Genomic DNA, 23492 nt, shown 5'->3' on the forward strand with positions numbered 1-23492 from the left:
ATATCATCTCACATACTTGTGAAAATTCAAGAGTTATTAATGAAATGCATCAAGGTTCTCACATTAGTAAACAGAATTTGAACTCTAATTCTTATAAATTATAAAAATTGAGTTGAAATTGATCATTTTATGTTTCTCTTCTTTATACATTTTTACGTTAATATATAATCCATTCAACAAGTAGTACTTATGTTAGAATATAAGGTCGCTTGGAGGAATAATATAGCAAAAATATTGAATTTTTATTACATCTTAATGTAGAAATTATTTATGTTAACAATATTTTTTTTGTGCTAAATTAGGATTTTTGACTTCAATATGATTAAAATAAATAAAGTGTTGGCACACACTTTACTTATTTTATTTTTAAATTTATTTCTTTATAAATATATAGTATTTTTAAAATTATTATGTTATAGGTATAAAAATTTCACCGTATAACTAATTTTCTATTTTATATTTAACTATAATGTAATTGAGAATATAAAATAATTTTACATAGCTAAACATATTTGTTCATAACTCAACATATAAGTTTTTTTAAAAAAATAATATATATCTGCATAAAACAATGATACAATATTTTTATAAGAAAACATTAGTAAAATTGGTGATGATTTTTGTTTTTAAGATCAAATCCGAAACTTCCACCTTAAAACTCCTTCAATATTCCTTAATTCATCTAAAGAGCTACCGCATGACTAATGATATATAATATAATCAGAAGTAATGTAAAAAAACATGTAAAATCCTTTAATATTTTAAACTCAAATATTAAAAAAAAAATTCTTCTAAATTCCTTAACCCACAGATAATCACTAGCTATTATATCACTTCTAAATTTCTTAGATTAATTTTTTTTTATAAGAAAATAAATTAAGCTACTAAATAAAACGAGGTAAACTAACCCCTCTTACATCATCTTCTAAAAGTATATATCATCTTCTAAAAGGAGTTTCAAAGCAAAAGGAGAGTGTCCGAGATTTGCTAATTGATCAGCACATCGATTAACCTCCTGGTATATATGGTGGACTGAAATTCTCTGAAGCAGTTGAGAAGAGAGATTACCTCTTTGAGAAGAGGTTGGGGGAAGACATTTGCTATATTTCTTATATTAATTTTAATTGTTTAATTTTGATGTATATTAATACAAAATTTTATATTTGTCAATTAATCATAAATTGTCTTTTTTTAGGCATGGTTATAAATTGGCACAATAATATTCATTGGTTGTCTATATATTGTAACACATTATTTTATTTTTTTCTTTTGACTAAATATAATTGGATGTACCAAAATATATATATAATTGGAACTTATCCACAACAATTGTGTTTTATCCTAAATAAATGTGAAATATCTGGAATCTCTATAATTATAAATTTAGTTTTGCTTTGACTAAAAAAAGACTTCTTTTTTTGAACAAAACTAACTTCATACTTCTAACATTAACATTTATTGCTATACATACTCCTCATCAAAGACAAAAACAGTTCCCAGAGGAAAGAAATATTTTTTAATTCATTTCTAGATTATAAGATATGATTCATGAAGTCATCGGTATCTTTAAACAATTTTTTTTTTTGTTTGAAAGAGACATTTTACAATAACTTTATCTACACATAAAATGACATTTTAGGATAGCAAGAAACCGCATCTTACTCAAGTTATAAACTTGGGTTTCATAAAAGTCATATACATCATCACTTCAACTAGGGTTTTTTCCACTTTCACCCAAAACAAAAAGTGAAATTAGGGTTCATCATGCTTATAGAAAGAACAAGAAAAAAGTAGAAAGAAAATAAATTCATTAATTACTTAATTCCTTAAAAAGGATACATACATATATATGCTTCATATATTTACCTGATCCCTTACTTAAATAACCTACCAACTACTAAAAATTAAAGCTAGATCTTAAATATAATAATAATAATTCATGACATATATATAAATAAATAAAAAAACATAGACAAAAATATTATAGCTAGCTAAAGGAATATCAATCATCATTTTGAGTGTAAGATTATTACCAAAATGATGAAAAGTTGTTAGGACATAAGATTGTATCTATCATATCATAATCATCAAAGTGATTGCCATGCTGACACAGTTAGCAAAAACCTATTTTGCCATCCTAAAGAAATAGCTTTTCCATCATCTCTTTCAGAAACCCTGAAACCACCACCACCACCACCACCTCCACCGCCACCAGTTTCTTCCTCGAATTGTAGTGGAGAATAATTAGTCCTCATCTTAAGTAACAATTTAGCTTGTATCAAACACTTTGAACTCATTTTGATACCAACAAATCCATGATTTTCCATTCTAGTTTTCCATGTTTCCATTTTTTCATATTTTGCACATTCAACACCACCACCAAAACCAAAAGCATCATGATTATCAACATCATAGTTATTATTAAGCATAGTCTTAATCTGTTTACCAAAAAGTTTTTTCTCAATTCTTAACCTTTCAATACTCTCAAGTGGTAAACAATCATCAAGTGAATCAAACATAGCTGCAAAATAATGTAATGTGTCTGTGAATCTTGATAAGAAAGTTGTAGAAGGATTTTTACTACCTTCTTGTTCAACAAGTATGATGATTGAAGGGTTAAGAGAATGAACAAATCCCAATGTGTCAGTTATTTTCATTAAACAAGTTAATTTGTTTAAATAAGAAACTAAATTAACTGCCACAGTTTCATTTTTCTTCTTCCTTAAGTTAATTACTCTTGATCCTCTTAATAAACCTTGAAACTCGAAAACAATGTTACAGAAACTTTTGGCGAAACTAACTAACCTAGATTCAGTTTCTTGAAGTTGTTTTAAATTCTTACCGAATCCGGTTATTCTGAGAGAGATCTTGTTTCCACTTGTTGCTTTCTCCGAAAGAGATTGAATCAAACAAGGCCATTGAAAACCGTATGAAACATCGAAATCAATCACATGAATCGAACGGTTATTTTTCTCTTCTTCTTTTTCAAATGCTTCTAAGATAACTTGATTCGCTGTGAAATGAGCAAATTGATAATACGGTGAGACTCTATAGAGATCTGTGAATGCCAGAAATTCTTCGTCTATTGTTGGTTCTTCCATTAACATTTCATAGAATGGTGATTTTTTTGTCAACAGTTTCGCGGTTAAACCATCCGAGAAATAGGCTACAACTCGTTGAACTGAATCTCCAGTTAATGAAACTATTTGGTAAAGATCGGTTAGGTTTTCGAGCGATGAATCGAACTTGTTTTCGTCGACTGAAGTGGCTGTTGTCAGGAGTAAGTGAATTAATGGAAGACCATTTGAATCTTCAATGTTGTTCAGACTGTTTTTTCTTATCATTTGTTCTCTCATTTCAAGTAATCTAAAGATTTTTCCTTCATACCCTTCATAGGGGTTTCTCTCCTTAGTACTACAAACATTGTTGTTTTCTCTACTTGTGATGATTTTTCCTTTCTTTTTTCTTTCTCTATTAAATGAAAGGCTAAGATTCAGAAGCTCATCTTCCTCTGAATCTTCCATATCTGAAAAAAGGAGAGAAAATATATAATATAATTAATCTTTGTTTGTTTGAGAGTGTGTGTGAGTGTGAAATGGAGAAAGGGAGAGAGAGAGAAAGAAAATCTATCTATGACATAAAAGGGTGATATGGTTTGTGGACTTTTATGAGGGAGAAGTTCACAAAAATTCCTTCATGTCATGACATGGCTATATATAGGAGGAAGAGACCAAAGAAGAAGGATTTGGATTCTCTGATGTCGACTGCATGCAGTTAGTAGATTTGGACCGTCTGATCAAGATTAGACGGCTCAGATTTTAAGGTCAGATTTTAATTATAAAATCTGAACCGTCCGATCTTGATCGAACAGTTTATATGTGGCTGACTGCACTGCAGCCAGTATATTTATGAATTCACTGAATCTATATCCAAAGAAAAAGGATCATATTCTAAGTATAGTATTATATTACCTTCATCCCACAATAACCATTGTATCGACTTGGATTCTATGCGGTCAAGAAAATCATGCAGTTAGTCAGAGTATTATAGGTTTTATGCTTGAAATTAGACGGTGAAGATTTAAAACTTACAAAATTAGTTAAAAACTACGAGTATTATAACAGATCAGACGCTTGAAATCACCTGTAGTCATTATTCAACGGCAAGGAGTCTATTTCTTTATTGTATGGAGAAAGAATTAATCTTTTTGGTCATTTGCTATATATGGCGACTATATCCACTCAAAGGATCAAAAAATTGTAAAACATCCGTCAATTTTATTAAAGAGATATTTATATTTTTTCAATTAATAAAAAAATTATTAATAAAGAGATATTAAAAATGTTTTTATAATTTTGATATGTTTTTATAGCATCTCACACATTCAGGGTTTTTTTTTTTAAATGGCCACATGTTCAAGGACTAAAAATGATGTTTTGTCAATGTGTTAGTTAATATATGTATTTGGAAATAAGACGGAGAGATTAAGAAAGAAATGGTATCTTTATATTCTTTATTACAATCAGTGTCTTGGGTGAGGAAAACACATTGATCTTTTCATTGTTATTATATTATTAGTATTAGAATTAGAATTGCTTTTTGAAATGAAAAATGTATATTAAAGAAATTTTTACTCCTTTGGTAGTTGAGATGGATTGGAAGATGCCATATGAATTGGACAAGAGACAGCGGTGTCATTAGGGAATCAAACGTACCGTCCTTCAACAATTCTCTTTATATATACACACTTTTTTCCATTGCCCTTCTAATTAATAATAACAAGTTAGTATACTATACTATACTATATATCTTTCATCAAATATATGCTATTCCTTTTCTTCACTATACATATTCCTTTGCTTTGATCAAATTGTCTATATCTATAGCTAGATTTCCATATGAGTGTGATTAAAATATGTAAGAATTAAGAGAAGAAATGTTCTATATACTATATACTATAGTATATGCTATGGTTATATATAGTACCTCGGAATTAGATTTCCTAGCTACGTAGTTACAATTCTCAACCGTCTGATCTAAATTAACGATTGAGATTGTTTTACTATTAAAGAGATTATGACAATCTGATATCAAATCAACAACTTAAATTTATTAATTACTGTGCGTGAACATTGCACAAAAGGCAATCCTAATCCATATACCTTCATGTTGTCAATACACTTTGCATAATCCTAAATACACTAGCCAACGACATGTTTGGTTGATTAGTAATAAGTTAGCAACAATATTTAAAATTTAATTTGTATTTGTTATTTGATGAAGAGAACAAAGAATAAATTGGGATCTTTTATTATTGTTGTCAACATATATGATTGTAATTGGCACAATTTAGAGAGATTTACAAGGATTTTGGCTTTCTTATCAAATATTCCTTAAGTACATTACATAGGGATCCTCTGCAAAGGAAACTTTTTGACACTTTCTCGTCATATAATATACCAAGACAAATGGATGCTAACAAAAAAGACACACAACTTTACCAGTATATTTAATTTGTGATCATATATATACATGCCTTTTTTCAAATTTTAATTTTATTAATTAATGTGTTGCATTGAAATTAATTTTTCTCGTTTTGGTATTAATTAATACGCATGGACCGTGACTGAATGAGAAAAGAGTTTGCATAAATAAATCAAAAAGCATCTACCATTGTGAACATAATAAAGGATCGACTTTGATGAAAGTAGGAATATATATTTCAACTTTCTTTGGCTATCTCTATATTTTGCAGCATACAGTGAATCCATTGACAACACTAGGATGTCTCATGTTCATCATTAATGGGCACAGTTCATCCAATATCGAATCTGTCACTACAAATATACTACGTTTTGTCAAAAAAAAATTATAAAGTCATGTTAGACGGTGCTTCGGACATTTCTTAAGCATATAAAAAAGAAATGAAAGACACAATTAATACTTGAAAATTAACATTTTTTAATACATTTTATATATATTAAATGCACAAATTTAAAGATGAAATTTCTTTATTTATATATACTTAATTAATGTTTCGCGGACACTGTTTAGCATTTTTTCAATTATATAACTCAATTGTACATAAGATGACGTGTGTCTCTTCTAACTTAACAAATGTTCTAAGTTCGATGTCTTATTTAGGCATATAACAATGTTAAAACTCGTATAAAGAGTTTGTCATCCATATTTGGATCCCACAAAGCTCGAGAGATTAGTCTTTACAGTTGCGTACAGATGATAATCAATTGACACACAAAAAAAAAATAGAAAAATTAGTATTATTTTTATTTTGAATTTAATATATTTCTTTATGTTAATTTTGTATTTATATTTAATACTCTCTCCGATCTTTATTATAAGAAAAAATTTATTTTTTAGATTATAAAATGTTATATGTATCTGATTCAGATTAAAGAATAAATACGTCAAATATTCTATAAATCTAAAAAGTTATCTTCTTCTTATAATAAGAACCGAAGGAAGTACGTATACTATTTGAAGTACAATCATTTTTTTTTTAGGAGGAGTACTATCAACTTAGATAATCTCGTCAAAAAAATTGTAACAGTAGATAAATAAATATCATTATTTTAAATTTTTTTTAAAAAAGTATTGGTCTGCAAAAAGAAAAGAACAGTTAACTAATGAATGGTTACGTGAAGAATCTACTGGTAATAATTTAAGTTAGTGCCTATCAATCATTTTGCTAAGAATAAAAAGTGAGGAGTTAGTATTTGGTATTGGTGTTTGAAATAGTCATTGGTAGCAGCGCTGGATCCTCTTAAGGTCACATCAAAACATGGAAACCTTCTTAATTCTTCATTGTCTTGTTAATGGAAGACAAATAACTTGCCATTAATATGCTCCAAATATGGGATTATATTGCTCATGCGATTAATTTCAGACTGACATATGGCATTTTATTGGCTGACCAAACTATAATTATTCCTAACTAGTTTTTGTAACTGATTAAATTTAAGTGGTTAATAAGTTTTCTTTAAAATGGATCATTTGAAAAAAATTCAAATGAAATTTTTAAATCAAATAATTTTTGTTAGATTCTATTTATTTTGAAGTTGAACTCTGAGTTATTAAGACTTCAATAAAACTAGAGTTAATAAAAAAAATATTGTCACAAAAAAAAAACTTATATAATTCTCCTTCTCTCCTACTAGTATTAAATTTGGATGAAAATGTATGGATTGGGTCAAGGTAAGCTTTGGAAAACATGTATAAAAATTGTCAAAAAAATTTATGATCTAAATTTAGTTTGTAGTATGTGATAGATTTAGTTTTAAGTTAAATATGACATTTTAAGGGAGTTTATAGTACTGCAATATATTTCCCTTTTTTTTTTTTTGAAGGAATATTTCCCTTTCTTTTTTTGAAGGAATATTTCCCTTTCTTAAAAAGTCAATCTCTATATCTTTTAAAAAAAGTTGACCTTTATAAAATAAAAATTTAAAAAAAAAACACTAATTTTGTGTAATATATTTTGTATAAGAAAATAATAAAATTCATATTTTGACATAAAGAAAGAGAGTGTGGTTTAATTTTTTATTTATTATATACAACTTCCGTCAAAAATTATAAGTGTTTTGTAAAAAAAAAAAATTATCCTAAATCATAAATCGTTTTATAATAATACCAATAAAATATGCTATTTTTCTGTTCCGTAAACTTACCTCAATTGACTAGAACATTGTATTATATATGCAGGGGTTTAGATTTCGAATCTCGAACATTGCATTATATATGCTACTTTTTCTATTATAAGTGCACTTAACTATAATTATATTTCAATTTGTTAAATTAGCTTTTAATACAAAAGAAGGATAATTATATAAAATAATAGTGCATAATTATTTTCTTCATACAAAATTAATTATGTTTCTTAATTTATGTGAAATAGTCAAGATAGCATATAAGAATTTGAGACCAATGTAATACTAATGCATAATTATGTTGCTATGTATAAGTTATGGAGTAATTTTATAGGCAATGTAATAGGCAATGTAATGTACTCCCTTCGTCTTAAAATAAAAGATTTATTTTTGATTTTGTCTACTATTTATATGATTTTTTTACTGTGTTTTTCTACTAATATGTATATGCAAATATTAATATATGAGATGTTTGATTTGTCTCGATAAGTATTTTTAAAATATATAATTTAAAAAAGGGTCTTGTTAACATGTGCATATAAGGCACATGATAAGATATCTTAATATAGAAATTTAACATTTAATGATACAAGACATTTAATGCTTGAAAAGTTAAAATATACAAATTTTAAAGCATAATTTCTATTTTTATTCCCTTAACATGTGCCATATATGCACATGTTAACATTCTCCTTTAAAAATTAATGAATTTAAAATTGTATATTGGCAAACGTAAAGATAATCAACTAGATCATTTATTTTGAAACGGGAGGGAGTGAGTTCTAAAACTACATGTACTCCATATTGAATAGCGGAGGAGTATATATAAAAGATGCTATGCTATCCAAAGAAGAAAGAGTGTGTAACATGAAGAACAAAAGCATCTATCTACTAGTAATATTGAACTAATAACAAAATAGAAATAGAAATGATGGTATCTGAACATTGAAAAATTGTTGTCAAATATACCGTCAAGTCATTTCCATTGTTTTTGTGAATATAGTTCGGTTGATAGAAACATTACATGATAATATTTTAGATCGAAATTCAAACTTTGATACTCTCGTTTGTTCACGCATAAAAAGTGAAGGAATAAAAAAAATATATAAACCCCCGTGGTGCAATTCAATCCAAGCATAAGAATATATAAATAAGAAAAGAAAATAGCAAAACCGAAATGCAAGAAACCTGTGGTTTCTTTTTAAAGTTGATGTATGGAAAGGTAAAACGAGGAAGGAAAGAAAGAAAAGAAGTAAGATGGAAAAACATGCCTTGGTGTCAGATATACCCACGTGACCCCTCTCTGTCTCTGCTACCCCCATGTATACATGTACGTACTATACATGTTAAAGACAAAACAAAACAAAACAAAAACAAACCCCCAAAACCTTCTTAATTAGGGCTAACGTGAAGGTGAAGGTGGTCCATCGTAAATAAGTGATCTATTGAATATAAATTTTATAAAATTTATCGTTAGATTGAAAGTTTATACATCATATAAATCATTCATAAAAATTTAAAAAAAAATAAAAATCATTTAATATGTTATTGAAATCCATTAAAATTTATCATATTTAATAAACAGTTAATTTTCATAGAAATCAATAACATCGAATAATTTTTAATTTTTTTAAAATTTTTCGGTATATGATATAAACAAATTATACTAAAAAAACGAGATATGGGATGTGTTAGAAATCGAGCAAGGACAAGTACTACTTCAATTAATTAGAGGCTTCTCAATATCTCTCTCATTCAGGTTATAGTTTAAATTTTTGGATATGTCAGACATCCCCACGTGAGGGTTTTTCAATTTTCTCCTTCTCAAAAAAGAAATGATTTCGGGCTATTAACATTTCTAGGATACTAGTTAATCATATTGAAAAAAAAAATTAATAATAGGAAAATGACTTTTACTGTATGCACAAATTCTAGAATAAAATTTTTATATTGGCATGTTTAACTAGCTAGTGTCTTATAAAAACGATTGGATGAAATAGTATTTCCTTTAATTAATTAAAGAGCTAGCACATTTTTTGACATTTTGTTATTAGCACTAGTATAACTTGTGTGTATACTAGTGTATATATTTATAAAAAATGAGTATAAAAAATTGGATGCATGATGAATGAATTAATATTGAAAAGTGGCAATGTATATATGTTATGTAATGTATATTCCGTTTGCGTGATGGATGATAGATAGAGTGAGTGGTTTGCGTGTGAAAATGATGAAAAAGAACAAAAGAGAATGGAAAGGAGTGGTGGGGGTTGAAGGTGGTGTGGTCGGTTCTGAATACCAATCGTGTCAGTCATCAGAATGAAAAATATTGATGGATTGAGAAAGAAAGATAGATAGATAGATAGAGCAGTGCAGTGTAGTAAGTAAGTAACTTATCACTCATCAATTAAACAACAAACAACAACATGGTGCCACCACTACTGTTTCAGTGTTTTTCCATATTTCACCCTCACCTCCCCAAATAAATTAAAAATACTCCTACTAATATAATGATGATGAGATAACATAAAGAATCTAAGTAGTAAATCCCATATCAATAGTTTAGTAATCCTAAGTAAACCATCATAGTTCGGGAATATATGTATCAAATTGTGTGTACATCAATGGATTCATACCACGTGTTGTCTCATACCGAGTCTGAATCCGAAGAAATCACACCAATAATTCTTAATGTGCGGAGCAAGTGAATAAAACAACCAAAACAATGAAATAAACAATTTAAACAAAACAATCAAAACGATAAAGAACACAGAAATTTGTTTACACAGTTCAGTTATAACAACCTATTCTGAGGCAGAGAGTGGTTCTTCGTTCCACTATCAAACTTTGTTCTTGATTACACAAAAGATTCTCACAAGAGTTACAAGAATTAGAGTTTTTCTAAGTCTACCATTTTCCCAAATATTTTCCCATTACCTAGAGATTTCAATGATAAATGATAACAAGATGAAAGAACAAGTTTTCCAACCCTATAGATTGTTGGGGTTGATTGCAATGTAAGTCCCACATTGCTAATGAAGAAAAAAAAAGGTCAAAGAAATTATATTAAAGAAGTCCCACATCGCTTAGAACGGTGAAGCAATGTGGGAATCAAGGCTATTTAACGGACCTAAGTTCTTTGTTTATAATTACACCAAGCAGTAACACTTGTAAACACTTTAAGTTTATATTTGGGTCTTTTTGCTTTTCTCTTATGCTCTTGTTTAAGAGTATTTGAGATGTAGTTCAAATATTTACTTTGGAGAGTGTGGGTATATTGGGGCATGGGGTGATTGAGAGTGAAGTCTATGTGTTTTAACAATTTTCACATAGTGTTTATTCTCTGGTTGTCGGTTTTGACAACAACCGTGGTTTTTTCTCCGATTTGGAGTTTCCACGTTATATTCTTGTGTTGTTGATTGCATTCTTTTATTTTCTCTATGCCGGTTTTTCCCAACATAGATTACCCAATAGAAACCCTTTTAAACCGTAGTCTTGATGTTGGTGGAAGAACCCTAAAAAATCACTTGAAAAGTGCAGAAAATGCAAAAATCCAAGACATACTATTAATATACTTAATTTTTTGGTAAATAAAGTATTAAGAAGTCTTACATTAGATATAATATGTATTATGTTTGAATATAAATTTATAAAATAGAAATAATATTTTTATATTTTAAGATAATTTTGTAAGATTAAATTAGAATTAACTCTCAATTCTAAGATAATATTATAACCTCTCAAAAAGTTGTTTGACAAGTCTGATAGTACCGAGCGTGAAAGAGGTGTTAAAGAGTTTCACAAGCCAATTTTGTGAAATTAAATTAGACCCAACTTTTAATTTTATAAATATACCGTAAATGTATGTGCATAATTGATCATGGTTGAATGTATAAAAATTACACGTGTATGTGCGTGAAATTAAACTCGAAACTACCCCTTATAATTTGAGGATATTTATCCATCAACAAATGATATTCATGTGAAATAAAATATGGTTACAAGTTACAAGTTAGGCCTCGCCAAAATCTTTTTATACTTATAAAATATATGTAAAGTCATAGTATAGAGTTATACAGAATACTTTTTATGTGAAACAGATATTTTTTTATGCATAATGGTAAAGACTAATCGCAACGTTTCTCTTTTTTTTAAGACTAATCTCAACTAAAAACATTGATCTCCTAACTAATGTATTTTTAGGTTGAGTTTAAAATATTCAATTCTATTTTATATAATTTGCTCAAACTTCAATGTAAATATTTTCTAAGTCATAACCCAACAATTTGGTTGTCTAAATATCATTAAAAAAATTGTAGTACTCGTAATTACAGAAAACAGTAGTAATATGTGTGGCCCTAAAATTCATATGTGACATGATCCGGGAAATCATGCAATGTAGTTTATTGAGTATTGAGAATAAGTTTATTTAAATTGAGACACCATCAGCATCCATATGTTAGTTGTCTGCATCCTAAGATGCAAACTATTTGCTTCTACAGCTGTTGTCTTCTTTCAAAATACGTAGTTTAATTTGCATATAGTGGGTGTAATTATGCACAGTAACAAAGTTTAGGGGATCTTCCGGATATTACGATTCTTGCACTCCAACTCTTGGCATCTTTGACACTCTCTATTTACCAATCATCACTTTGTTTCTATTTCATTATCATTAGGGGAGAAGATGCTACTAGTATGGGGTGGTGAGTGGAGGATAAGTTACAGCTCTCATTATCTGGGAGATTGCAATATATATCTAGTTAGTATTTTTGATTTGGAGAAAACTTAAAGTCAAGTACTATTCATTGGTCCTGTTTTTCGCTTAAAATTTGATATATCAACAATTTTTTTCATGTCAGGTTGGTTGACACTAAAAATGGAAACATAGAATGTATGACAAAAAATTATCGATGTATCAAATTTTAAATAGAGAACAGGACCAAAAAAATGTATAATACTTAACATAAGTATCTTATTTTTGGAAGACCTAAATCTGATGTGATAAAAAATTTCAACTTAACCTATTACATGACATTAACTTATTCTTGGATATGGGCATAGCCTGTTGGAAAATCTAATATGGTCTACTAATTAAAGACCTATTTCAAATTAACTTCTTTAAAAAAGTTGCATGACTTTGTCTCTATATAGACTAACGAGCTAATACTAATAGACTAATAAAATAAAATTCTACTATTTTGAGATTTAGAGAATATAATTTTATATGATATGATATTTCAACTATATTTATCATATATACATTTCTATATTCCAAAAAAATTGTAAGTTAATATATAACATATCCATAGATATTAACATAAAATATTAATCTCAAACCTGAATAGACTAGAATTCAAACTTTGTTCCTGATATTTAACCTAACAATTTAAACATTTATGTCAGTTAAATTTAGATGTTGTGGCATTTGATAACCAATTTTATAAATTTTGGTTACAAACAAAATCCAAGCTAGACAAAGTTTTAATATTATTCACCCCCTTAGATATATAAATTTACCCTAAGATCCGATTCCGATTGATGTGCATTTGAAATATACTATACCCTTCGGCTAATCTTGTCCTAGATTTAACCAAAGGTATATTCCATTTAAAAAGGTGCTTTATATCTACAGTCAAAGATTAAGACAGATTGACAAATTAAATTTCAATCCATTGTAATATCATCATATTTAATTAACTAACGATGAAAAACATTTTATATAGATGATGAATAAACCATCAATAAGCGACAGAGGCTGAGAAAACAAAGTATACTAATATTCTAGCTTATGATTTTTTTAATATTAATCTTGGTCGTCCTCTTTTGATTTTAGAAACTTCTATTCCTTCATAAGAATTTATTATTAACTTGGATGTTTTATTTGTCTTTGATGTTCCTTCTAAGAAATACGTCATTTCCTATACCAAAAACTTTTGTCTGGAATCAAACTACAAAGTATATCTAATCCAACTCATGAATTTTTTTTCATTATGCAATGAAATTTTGGTGACAATTACTTCCTAGCTACTCGTATTATTTTTTATATTAAAGGAAGATTCCAACTATATGGAAGAGAAAAACCGTAGCAACTATAGTACAAACTGTTTAGTTGGAACTTGGAAGTTGAAACAATCACTGGATTGTTCAAGTATAGGAGAATACGAGGACCCCATTGTCCTACTTTAAATTTTAGACCGATGCAAAAATATTGCTATATTTAGACTAAAGTTTTGTTTGGAAAAAATATTTGATAGCTTAGCTTATTAGATCGTCAAAAAAAAACTTAGCTTATTAGCTAGTTTATAGTGATGAACTTATAATTTATACCGGATAAATTAGTTGATTGAATTTATAATGTACGGTAAAATTAACAATTGGACTAGGTTATAAATATTAAATGATATAAATAAAATATACTTAATTAATGTTTAAATTTTTTCAACTTAGATGATAGGGGATAAAATTGGCAAAAAAAATATATTAAGCGATAAGCTTTAAGCTAATTGAATTAACTTATCAAAATAAATTATAAAATAGTAAAAATAATATGCTATAAACTCGAAAAAAATTATTACTAAAGAAGTTTTTTTTTTTTTTGTGGTATAAACTTATAAGTCATAAGCTCAAACTTTGACATTGTGTCTAACTTTGAAGTGATAGTTAGCTAGCTAAATTAAAATTATCGCACACAATTTTAAAGAACAATATTTGCTATTATAAAAAAAAAAAAAAAATTCACCTTCAAGGAAATGGCAAGAGTATATATGGAGACCGAGTTTGAACTCTTTTTGTTTACGCAATTCATTAATAATAATAGAAGCAATACAATCGAGAATTACATCAAAAGTAGCGCGCGAAGCGTGAGATAGAGCTACCCTTGTAAGAGCATGAACACTCTCTCATTTGCTTTACGCCTTGTAAACCCAACTTTTTAGTTGTTTGTTATGATTTCTATGAGGAGTCTTACAATTTTGCACAAACAAACAATATTTAGAGTGGTTCAATCTATCAGTGTACATTTCATTTACCCCTTGTTGACAATCAAAGCTCAATGATCACATGTTGATGATTAAAGGAGGTAATCCATTCAAGGCCTTTTAGTAAACTCCGAGCATCTGCTTCCGCCGCTGTCATGGATGTTTTACACCAACCTGATGTTGCTGCAATAAATTTTCCTGCGGTATCTCTCAGAACAGCTCCCATACCGAATACCGACCTTGCAGTCCGTCGAAAAAATTGCCAAAGTATTGCTCCTGAAAAAACAAATCTGAGGTTGTGCTTATAATCACAAGTAGAATGTTAGTGAGCAGGGGTGGCTTGTTCTCTCTTTTGTGTTCTAATGATAATTCTCTCGTTTTCATATCATCAAATGGAAGGAAAATACCTTGTCTTTAAAGAAATTTAAAATAAGGCTGAACATGTTCTGGAGTAAGGAAAAATTAATTACATTATTATCAACCTTAAATATTAAGATGAATCGTGCTGATAAAATAATTGCATATTCATCTTAAAGTGAGATTATGACATGTGATGCATAAAAACCGACTCTTGCACCACTAGTGTAGCCGTGTAGGTGTACCTGCGTCATGCACGGGTAGACATTCTTTCAAAAAATCAAAATACAATAGAGTATGTTTTGATGCACATCTTATAATACACAATTCTTAATGGAATAATCAAATAATTACATATAGGCGTTTCTGTTGTTGAAAGCCAGGTTTAGAACAGGATAAACCAATTGTTTAGGGAAAACAATAGACCACTGAAAGTCCCAACTAAATTCACTAAATGCTAAGAAATGGAGAATTGTCCTGAAAACAAGAAAATAATAGGACAAATATATTATTACTATTATTATTGTTATTAATTACTATTATTAGTATTATTATTATTAATATTATTACTGGTATACATCTACAGAGACAAATACAACAATGATATATTGCAATACAATATTATCTTCTAGCCAAACCACCGGGTAAGAAATCCCTGAGCTTTTTCCCAAACACAAGATATAGGGCTGAACCAACCAATGGCCAACTTGTGGTGATAGCAATATAAACCAACAACCAAGTGGACCATCGATTTTCTCGAGATAACTGGCCTACGTATCTTTTGATAGGCGTTATTACATCTAGAGGTACTGGATTACGGGCACTAGCTGTTTTAGCAATACAAGACGAATCACCACTCTCTGTTTTAGTCAGAAGCTCATCTTGTTTATTTTCTTCTATAACCTTGTCATGACTGTCATGATGAATATCTTGTCTTACATTTATTTCTTCCACATTGTCTGTTGTTGTTGGCTCATTGTTTGATGCAGCCACCATTCCATCTTCAGTAACATTGACGTAAGGACCCTGATCAATTGACGAGTCCAATAGTTTGTTTGGTGCAGAGATCTGCAATGCCATTACCAGGGTAAACAACAATTCCAGACAGTAGAAATGGCTTCACTTAGTACTCAGAAATAGAGATAAGATAGCCTACAACAATCTTGAATGACATCTTTTATGCCAAACCAAAGTGTATATAGTATTTACAGATAGCACAGAACCAAAAGATGAATATACATTTGGCAATAAGCAAAATTTATAAACACAATAGCATATCGCTTACCTTCTTCTGAACATGCATATAATTGCTAGAGAGTAGTACCTCAAGGAATTCATTAGTAGCTCTTACCCACCTGCAACAGGGAAGGAAGTTGCACATCAATATTTTTTATATATTAGTAACTTGCCATTAATAACCTCGCAACCCCAGGAAAAAATAATGAAAGAATGTTACAACAATTGTAGACAGATAAAAGAAAAAGATCGGGAGAAGTGTCAAAATGGAAGAGTCAGATGTACAAAATGAGTCAAGTTACCATAGGCTAGATGCGGTTATCCCTTCAAAGAAGGCAAGATGTCCTCCATGCTTTATAGTGGCCAATACAATATTTTTATTTGCCCTATGAAAAGAGTAAATAAGAAGCTGAAATGGTAATGCAAAAGAAAGCAAATTAATCAGAACTTCAGAAAAAATAAAGCAGCATACCTGCATTCATCCCAAGGAATGGCTTCCCTGGTACATACTGGATCATCCAGAGCACTAATACAGAGAAGAGGAATCGATACAGATTGCACATAAGTAGAACTGCTGCAGCGTCTATAGTACGTATCAACAGTCTAAAGAAACAAGATAATATTTTATAATCGGCATGAGATAAGGCAAGAAAACGGAAGATTATAAATCCTATGTGCTGCATATGTACCTCATATTTCCCAACAATGCGAGTGGCATGGTTATCAAAATCTCGAATAGAAAGTGACTGCAAAACATAATAAAACATATGCACTCAAAATTGATTGAAATCTAAAAATTTAAGCAACAAAAAATCTTATTTTTAGTTTTCCATTAGAATGTAAATCAACAAAAAAAAGTTCACCACAGATAACAGAATGAAACGGGAATAAACAGTTAAGAGCCATGCAACTGTAGAATAATCGTTTGATTTGTTATAATACCGACAGTAGTAATAAATATGTGAAATTATAAAAAGGAAGGCCACCTTTTCTATCCCTTCCCAATTAGCGAGGCGAGAAAAGTGAGGTTGGTGTCTGCATGCAATAAATATTGGAAAATATGTCAAATCGAACCTGGTTATGAACTACACGGAAACCTAATTTTTGCATGTTTGTTTGCTAATGAAGAATTTTATAGATGAAAGACCAATAACTTATAAAAAATATATTTAAACTCAAATGGGGAGATACAAACATACAATTTTGCATAACCTTGAAGTCCAATAGCTAGTGCTTTATCATAAAACTTCTGCACACGCTTACGGGTTATAAATCGGTCCCCTATCTGCAAACATTAATATGTTATACAGGTAAATACAGGTAACATAACATCCGGTTAAGGTACCATAACAGCATAATGCAAAATAATTCAAACTTTCAGAAATGTTCAATAGTAGTGAAATTCAATTCAACTGCATCAATCCTATCATATATATTGTATAAAACAATTTTGAATGAGAAACATGCTAAAGGCTACATGTATTCAAAACTCAAATCTTCAAAATTACTTTCCATTATGTTCATATGATTCAAACCAACATGTCTTTCAACTTTCTCAAAAATGCCTACCTTCATTCTCACTGCTTAAGAAATATTTTGCAATTTATACACTTCATTCCTAATTTTTTATCACACACATTAATCAATGCCAACTGAAATGCAACAATTATATTTTGAAATCAAAATACTAACCAAAAGGTCCCAAGGAGAGCAAACTGCTACAGCTCCAGCTATAGGAACATTCTCACCATCCTCACCAAGATATTTTATCTGCACACAATCTTTCAAATGAAACAGTGCAGTGCCAAAAACAAGCTCTTTGCACATGTGAGAACAAGCAAACACTCGTTGAATTCCTAGTTTAGCTGTAGTTGGAAAAGCAGATAGTGTATGTACCAAATGTTCTGACATAAGTAAAAAAAGAGCAGACATAGGAGTTGGAGTTTATCGAAACATAGGAGTTAGGAACAACCAGCCTGATGTCTTCCCTATCTTACCCATTTTCCCATCATGGGGGATCAGGGGAGAGCATTTTGTGAAGAAATACAGGTCATTGTGGTGAAGGAAGAAATGTCAAACAACTACAAGTAATATAATACACATATGGGAAACAATAATATCAATGAGAAAGAACGGTTATGATATAACATTATCCTAAACCAGAACGATAAAGCAGGAAATTTTGACCAAGCTCCAGCATGGAGAGAGCATATTTCAGAAGAAATAAAGGCAGTGTGGGGAAGCCAGTCAGTGCTGTAAGTAGCACTTGAAAATATATGTAGTTATATGAAAAAAATTAGGTTTAGACCATTTGAATTTAGCAGTTTAATTAATTAATTACACAAAATGTTAAGAAATTGATGTAAGCACGACATAAGACCCAAGCTATGAATTTACCAGAACATTAGCTCCAATACTAGTTCCAATAACAAACAAAGGCCTCCTGGGATTCTCCTTGTGGACATAATTAACCACTGTGCGGGCATCCTCAGTCCACCCAGCATTGTAGAAACAATCAGACTGAAACAGTTTTAATAAGAAAATACATTACTAAAGGAAAAAACAATAAAACGGTTGCACCACACAATTTTCACAGTATTGAGATGGACACTATAACCCAAACATTTTAAAAATAAAATGCAATTCAAAAATAATTCAAGGACACTTTTTTGCTGCCATTTACATGTTCTAAAGAGGCTCCTTAAACTAGTTATTGTTCTCAAGAATTTGTTTCTTGACATGCAAATAGAATGCCAAACTTCACCTACCCGAAACAACTTATGAATTTGTTTCTTGAAATGTGCCAAACTTGCTAATCAATTGAGTTTGCAGATAAACTAACCGTGATTGAAACACCTCCAAGTCCTCTGTGATTGCTGACAACAACTTTCCACCCACGCTTTGCTGTATGATATGCAAGATGTTTGAGATACTACCGAGGGGAGGAAGAAATAGAAAAAAAAAAGCAAACTGTAAGACACCACCAAAATACAAATGAATATCTTAATTGGCAAAAAGAGATGAATAATTAAAAATTAATGAACATTTTATAAGGGTACAGGTGTACATCTAGCATATATGATGCCCAAAAAGAATGAAAAAAAAAAAAGCAACAATGTCCAGTCCAACATCTCCATTTTGACAACTATATTTTGAGGGAAACAATTTATCTTTTTAGCATTAATACTTTAGCATGAATCAAATATCAACCTGATATTGTTCTTAACTCACTTGCTCTTGATACTTTTTTGGAAAATAATCTTCCTTTTTATCATTTTAAATATGCATCAAATGTCAATTTTTGCTCTTGGGAAATTAATAATTCCAAGCCTTAGGCCATATCACTTGCAAGTGGAAGCTTATTTGTCAGAGTTTCGAGGAGCACTTTAATGCGTGAGCTGCATTTCAATGTCCATTTTCTCAATATGTAAAGCGTATATAATAACAATATATGATGAAAACTGTGACAGGTTTCAGGGAAGAATTGGACTGCAGTTCTATTATAGGCAGTTTTGCTTTGCATTTACAAGAGGCTGATTTCATCCACTGAAGTCCCATTAACGTGTATTGCTGTGCATTTACTTAAGGTTAGATGGAATTACAATTATTTTTAGTAAAGTAGCCTAGTGGCTAGTATTTCACTTTTTTAAGATGAATAAGTGGGAGTACCACCAGGGCTCGAACCCTGGTCCCTGCATATTACATGCAATATCCCTACCAACTGAGCTATGCTTGCTCACGGGGACAAAATGGGATTACAATTGAATCATATAAAATAACATAAAAAAAAGGTCTACTGTAGATTTGGTGTATGGGTTAGATTCAATTTTTGGGAGTGATAAAAGTGGTTTTAGAAGTATGAAATTGATTTTGATATGTTTGAGTGTACTCGAGTAGAATTTTGTTTTGCCTCCGGAATTGATTCTAACTTGGAACTAGGATTTGGAGTTTTTGCCTCCATAATTGATTTTTATCCTCAAACTTATTGTTTAACTTACTTTTATGTTAATGTATACATATAAAAATCATTTTAAATTCAACTCACTATTAACCAAAATCATTTTTTGTTACCGTAAAACCAAACACACTTAGATTAGATTCTTAATACAATGATAACACTAAGAGAAGAATATAACAACCAGAGATCATAATCCCTGCTCTATAGTAATTAATTATGAAACCTCCAACTAAACTATAAGTATATAATTTTGCCCAATTCCCCTTAAGTTGATTAAAAGAAAAAATAGCAACTAACATTTAAGCACAGACAAACAAAATCATGATTCATATAACAACAACTTACAGGAGAATTAGAGTCACTTGTTAAACCAGGAATTATTACAACAATGGGAGTAGATTCGCCTTTATTAACAACATCATCCATATGGCCAGCATTTTCGGAAACTGCAACATGATCAAATACAAAATTCTAAAAGGTCAACTTTAGAATCATATGGCTAGAGTTGTTTTTTTTTTGTCAGGTAGCCTGGTTGCTAGAATTTCACACTTAAAAGGTTAATAAGTGGAGTGCCCGGAGTTCTCATATTATAAAATGTTATGTCCCTACCAGCTCACGAATACTGACTAGAGATTTTCTACTTCTAATTTAATAATTATGATCACCAAATTAACAAATTAATAACTAAGCATTTCCAAATAAACAAATTGATAATATCAATAATATACCAGAGTTCATAACCCAGTCCAAAGCAATAGTGCCACCGTCAGGAGTATTAAATAATTGTCTGAAATTGAATATATGAAGAATAGTAGTTAGATTCATGAAACAAATGAACAAATCCATAAGAACTATGAGAAATTTTGATGACCTTTTGTATTTGAATATTGGAGGATTTCCAAAGAAGTTAAGAAAAACAGTTTGAAGATGAGGACTAGAAAGCCACGGAGTGACCGAATATTTTCCGTGAAGAATCCGGCACTTAGAAACGACGGCATCGTAGATTTCAGAGCAAGAGTTATATGTGAAATCGACGGAGGAGCCTGAGAATCCAGTGAAGAGATCTTGTATGAAATGGATTTCGAGGAAATTGTAGAGAAAGCATGTGAAAGCGATTGCGGTGGCGAGAGCGTAGTGGTGGATTGGAATTTGAAAGAGCGCTTGGAGAAGAAGTTCGTAGGCATTGGAAGAAGGTGGAGGAATGAGTTGGAGATTGGAGCAATTGCAATCCATGGAATGAATATTGTAGTGGAAGGAATTGAATCTGTTAAACGGTTATTTGTGGGTTGTTGCGGTGGAGCTTACGGTGGCGTTAGGAGTGAGAAGGAAAATACAAAACGTGATATTAATTAGGGACCTTTCTGAATCCACCACGTGACCCAATCGTCTCTACTTTCAACCATGCATGTGTTATGTTGACAATATAAATGCTTGATTTATATAAGAAAAAATATTCTATTATAGTAGTACTATTTTTTAAAGGCTAAATTGTAGTTTTGGTCTCTCACGTTTCTTAATTGTGCGATTTTAATTCTTTAGTTTCAAACGAGCGATTTTAATCTCCATGTTTGCCCCATTTTGCATTTCTTGGTCCCTTTGACTATTTTGACTAAAAAAATTGATGACATGAAATTTTGGTGACACATGTCTTAACTTTATTAGACAACCTACAAAAAAAAATTTAGCAAAAAAATATTATTGTTTTTTATTTTTAGATTAATATTTTAACAAAAAAAACCATTTGACCTTCCTTGAATTTTTTTATTTTTTTTAAAAAAATATTTTTGTAGGTTGCCCAATAAAATTAAGACATGTGTCACCAAAATTCGATGTCATTAATTTTTTTGTCAAAATAGTCAAAGGGACTAAGAAATGTAAAAGAGGGCAAATATGGGGGACTAAAATCGCTCATTTGAAACTAGGGGACTAAAATCGCACAATTCGAAAACGTGAGGACCAAAACTGTAATTTAACTTTTTTTTTAAATAACACTTTTTTTTATTTTACAAACTTAAATAATGCTTCTGTCTCTTGGATGTTTTCAAGTTGTAAGACTCACATGTTTCAAATGTAAAGAAGTGGAGAATTTAGAATTTAAACTTCAATTCTCTAATGATATTTAGAATCTATCAATTAAGTTACTTTTACAATATCTCTTGTTTGCGTGAATATATTAAAAACAAAGCTTTACTCTCTTTTTTGACACAAAAAACAGTTTTTTTTTATCAAATAGTTTGTTGGCTGTTTATTATTTTTTAATAATATTGGACTTTATTTCGTTTGTATATCAAACTTCTTTTATAGGTATGGACACAAAAGAAATCTATCAATGAAATAAAAAATTGAAAAAAAAAATAATCTAGCAATGAACATGGATATAACAACCAGCAGCGGACCCGCGGCCCACCCCCACCCCCTAAAAATAAATTTTTTTATATGTAGGGTATTAATTTAAATATATTATTAATGATTTTAAGTCACCCGGTATATATATGTACAAATATTAATATAAATATTAATTTAGAGTATATTATTGATGACTATAAGTAATTCGGTACACATATTAGTTCAAGTATTAGTGTAAATGTTAGTTCATAATTAATTGAATTTAGAATAATAGATAAAATTAGCAGTTGAACTAGCGTATATAAATATGAAATGACATAAAAATATGTTTAATTAATATTAAATTTTTAAAGTCCCATATTTTCACATTTGTTGCAATTTTAGTCCTATCTAAATATTTTTTTATTACTTTTTTGCCGTAAAATTAGCGAATTTTAATGGGAAAAAATTGTGAATTTTGGTCTCAAATTTGATATTTCATCTTTAGATTCAATGTTGGAGACAATAAATCACCTTTATAGCCAAAAATCACAATTTTTTGAGTAAAAATATAGTTTGTTGGTACCAAAATAGTAACATGTGAAAATAGAAGAGCAAAAAATTCAATTTGAAAATAGATTGACTATTTTTCGGCCCACCCACGATATTTTTTCTAGTTCCGCCACTGATAACAACGTGTGAACGTTTAATCTAAATTATTGACAAGCTGTAATAGATTTGATTAGTCTTTTAATTAAGAAGTTAAAAGCAAGAGTATTCGGAGCGTAGGATTAGGTCGATTTTTTGGTCAAATTTGTTATTCAACCTTATCAAAGTTAATTGAGTTGGATTGAATGTAATTTTATGTTAAGTTTGAACCGACTCAACTTAGTGGTGAATAGGTTGGATTCAGTGGCGGATCCAGGACCCTGAGTCAGGAGGTGCAAAAAAATTTGTCCTACAAAATTTTAA

The 23492-nt window shown here is 29.7% G+C and overlaps 2 protein-coding genes across 2 annotated transcripts; both read right to left on the reverse strand.

Moving 5' to 3' along the window:
* Positions 1-1855: 1855 nt before the first annotated feature.
* On the reverse strand, positions 1856-3678 carry LOC123918855 (GRAS family protein RAM1-like). The gene has a single exon (XM_045971021.1). It carries the CDS (start codon positions 3522-3524, stop codon positions 2088-2090), a length of 1437 nt encoding a protein of 478 aa, XP_045826977.1. The 5' UTR covers positions 3525-3678; the 3' UTR covers positions 1856-2087.
* An 11635-nt stretch (positions 3679-15313) lies between these two features.
* On the reverse strand, positions 15314-21602 carry LOC123918862 (embryogenesis-associated protein EMB8-like). Its single transcript, XM_045971027.1, has 13 exons — positions 21067-21602; positions 20924-20982; positions 20541-20641; positions 19080-19169; positions 18635-18757; positions 17930-18007; positions 17437-17522; positions 17224-17272; positions 16927-16983; positions 16710-16840; positions 16540-16623; positions 16287-16356; positions 15314-16069 (listed from the first exon to the last, which is right to left on the reverse strand). Exons 1-13 carry the CDS (start codon positions 21426-21428, stop codon positions 15623-15625), a joined length of 1737 nt encoding a protein of 578 aa, XP_045826983.1. The 5' UTR covers positions 21429-21602; the 3' UTR covers positions 15314-15622.
* Between the last annotated feature and the right edge of the window lie 1890 nt (positions 21603-23492).

Source organism: Trifolium pratense, linkage group LG1, assembly GCF_020283565.1.
Source record: "Trifolium pratense cultivar HEN17-A07 linkage group LG1, ARS_RC_1.1, whole genome shotgun sequence".
NCBI classification, from domain to species: Eukaryota; Viridiplantae; Streptophyta; class Magnoliopsida; order Fabales; family Fabaceae; genus Trifolium; species Trifolium pratense.

Bases quoted from the DNA above. Each gene is read 5' to 3' on its own strand.
- LOC123918855 (XM_045971021.1), bottom strand. From the start codon at position 3,524: ATGGAAGATTCAGAGGAAGATGAGCTTCTGAATCTTAGCCTTTCATTT.
- LOC123918862 (XM_045971027.1), bottom strand. From the start codon at position 21,428: ATGGATTGCAATTGCTCCAATCTCCAACTCATTCCTCCACCTTCTTCC. The intron at 20,983-21,066 runs GTCATCAAAATT...ATTCAATTTCAG, and splicing joins CCAATATTCAAATACAAAAG to ACAATTATTTAATACTCCTG. The intron at 17,273-17,436 runs GTATGTTTGTAT...TATTGCATGCAG, and splicing joins CTTCAAGGTTATGCAAAATT to ACACCAACCTCACTTTTCTC.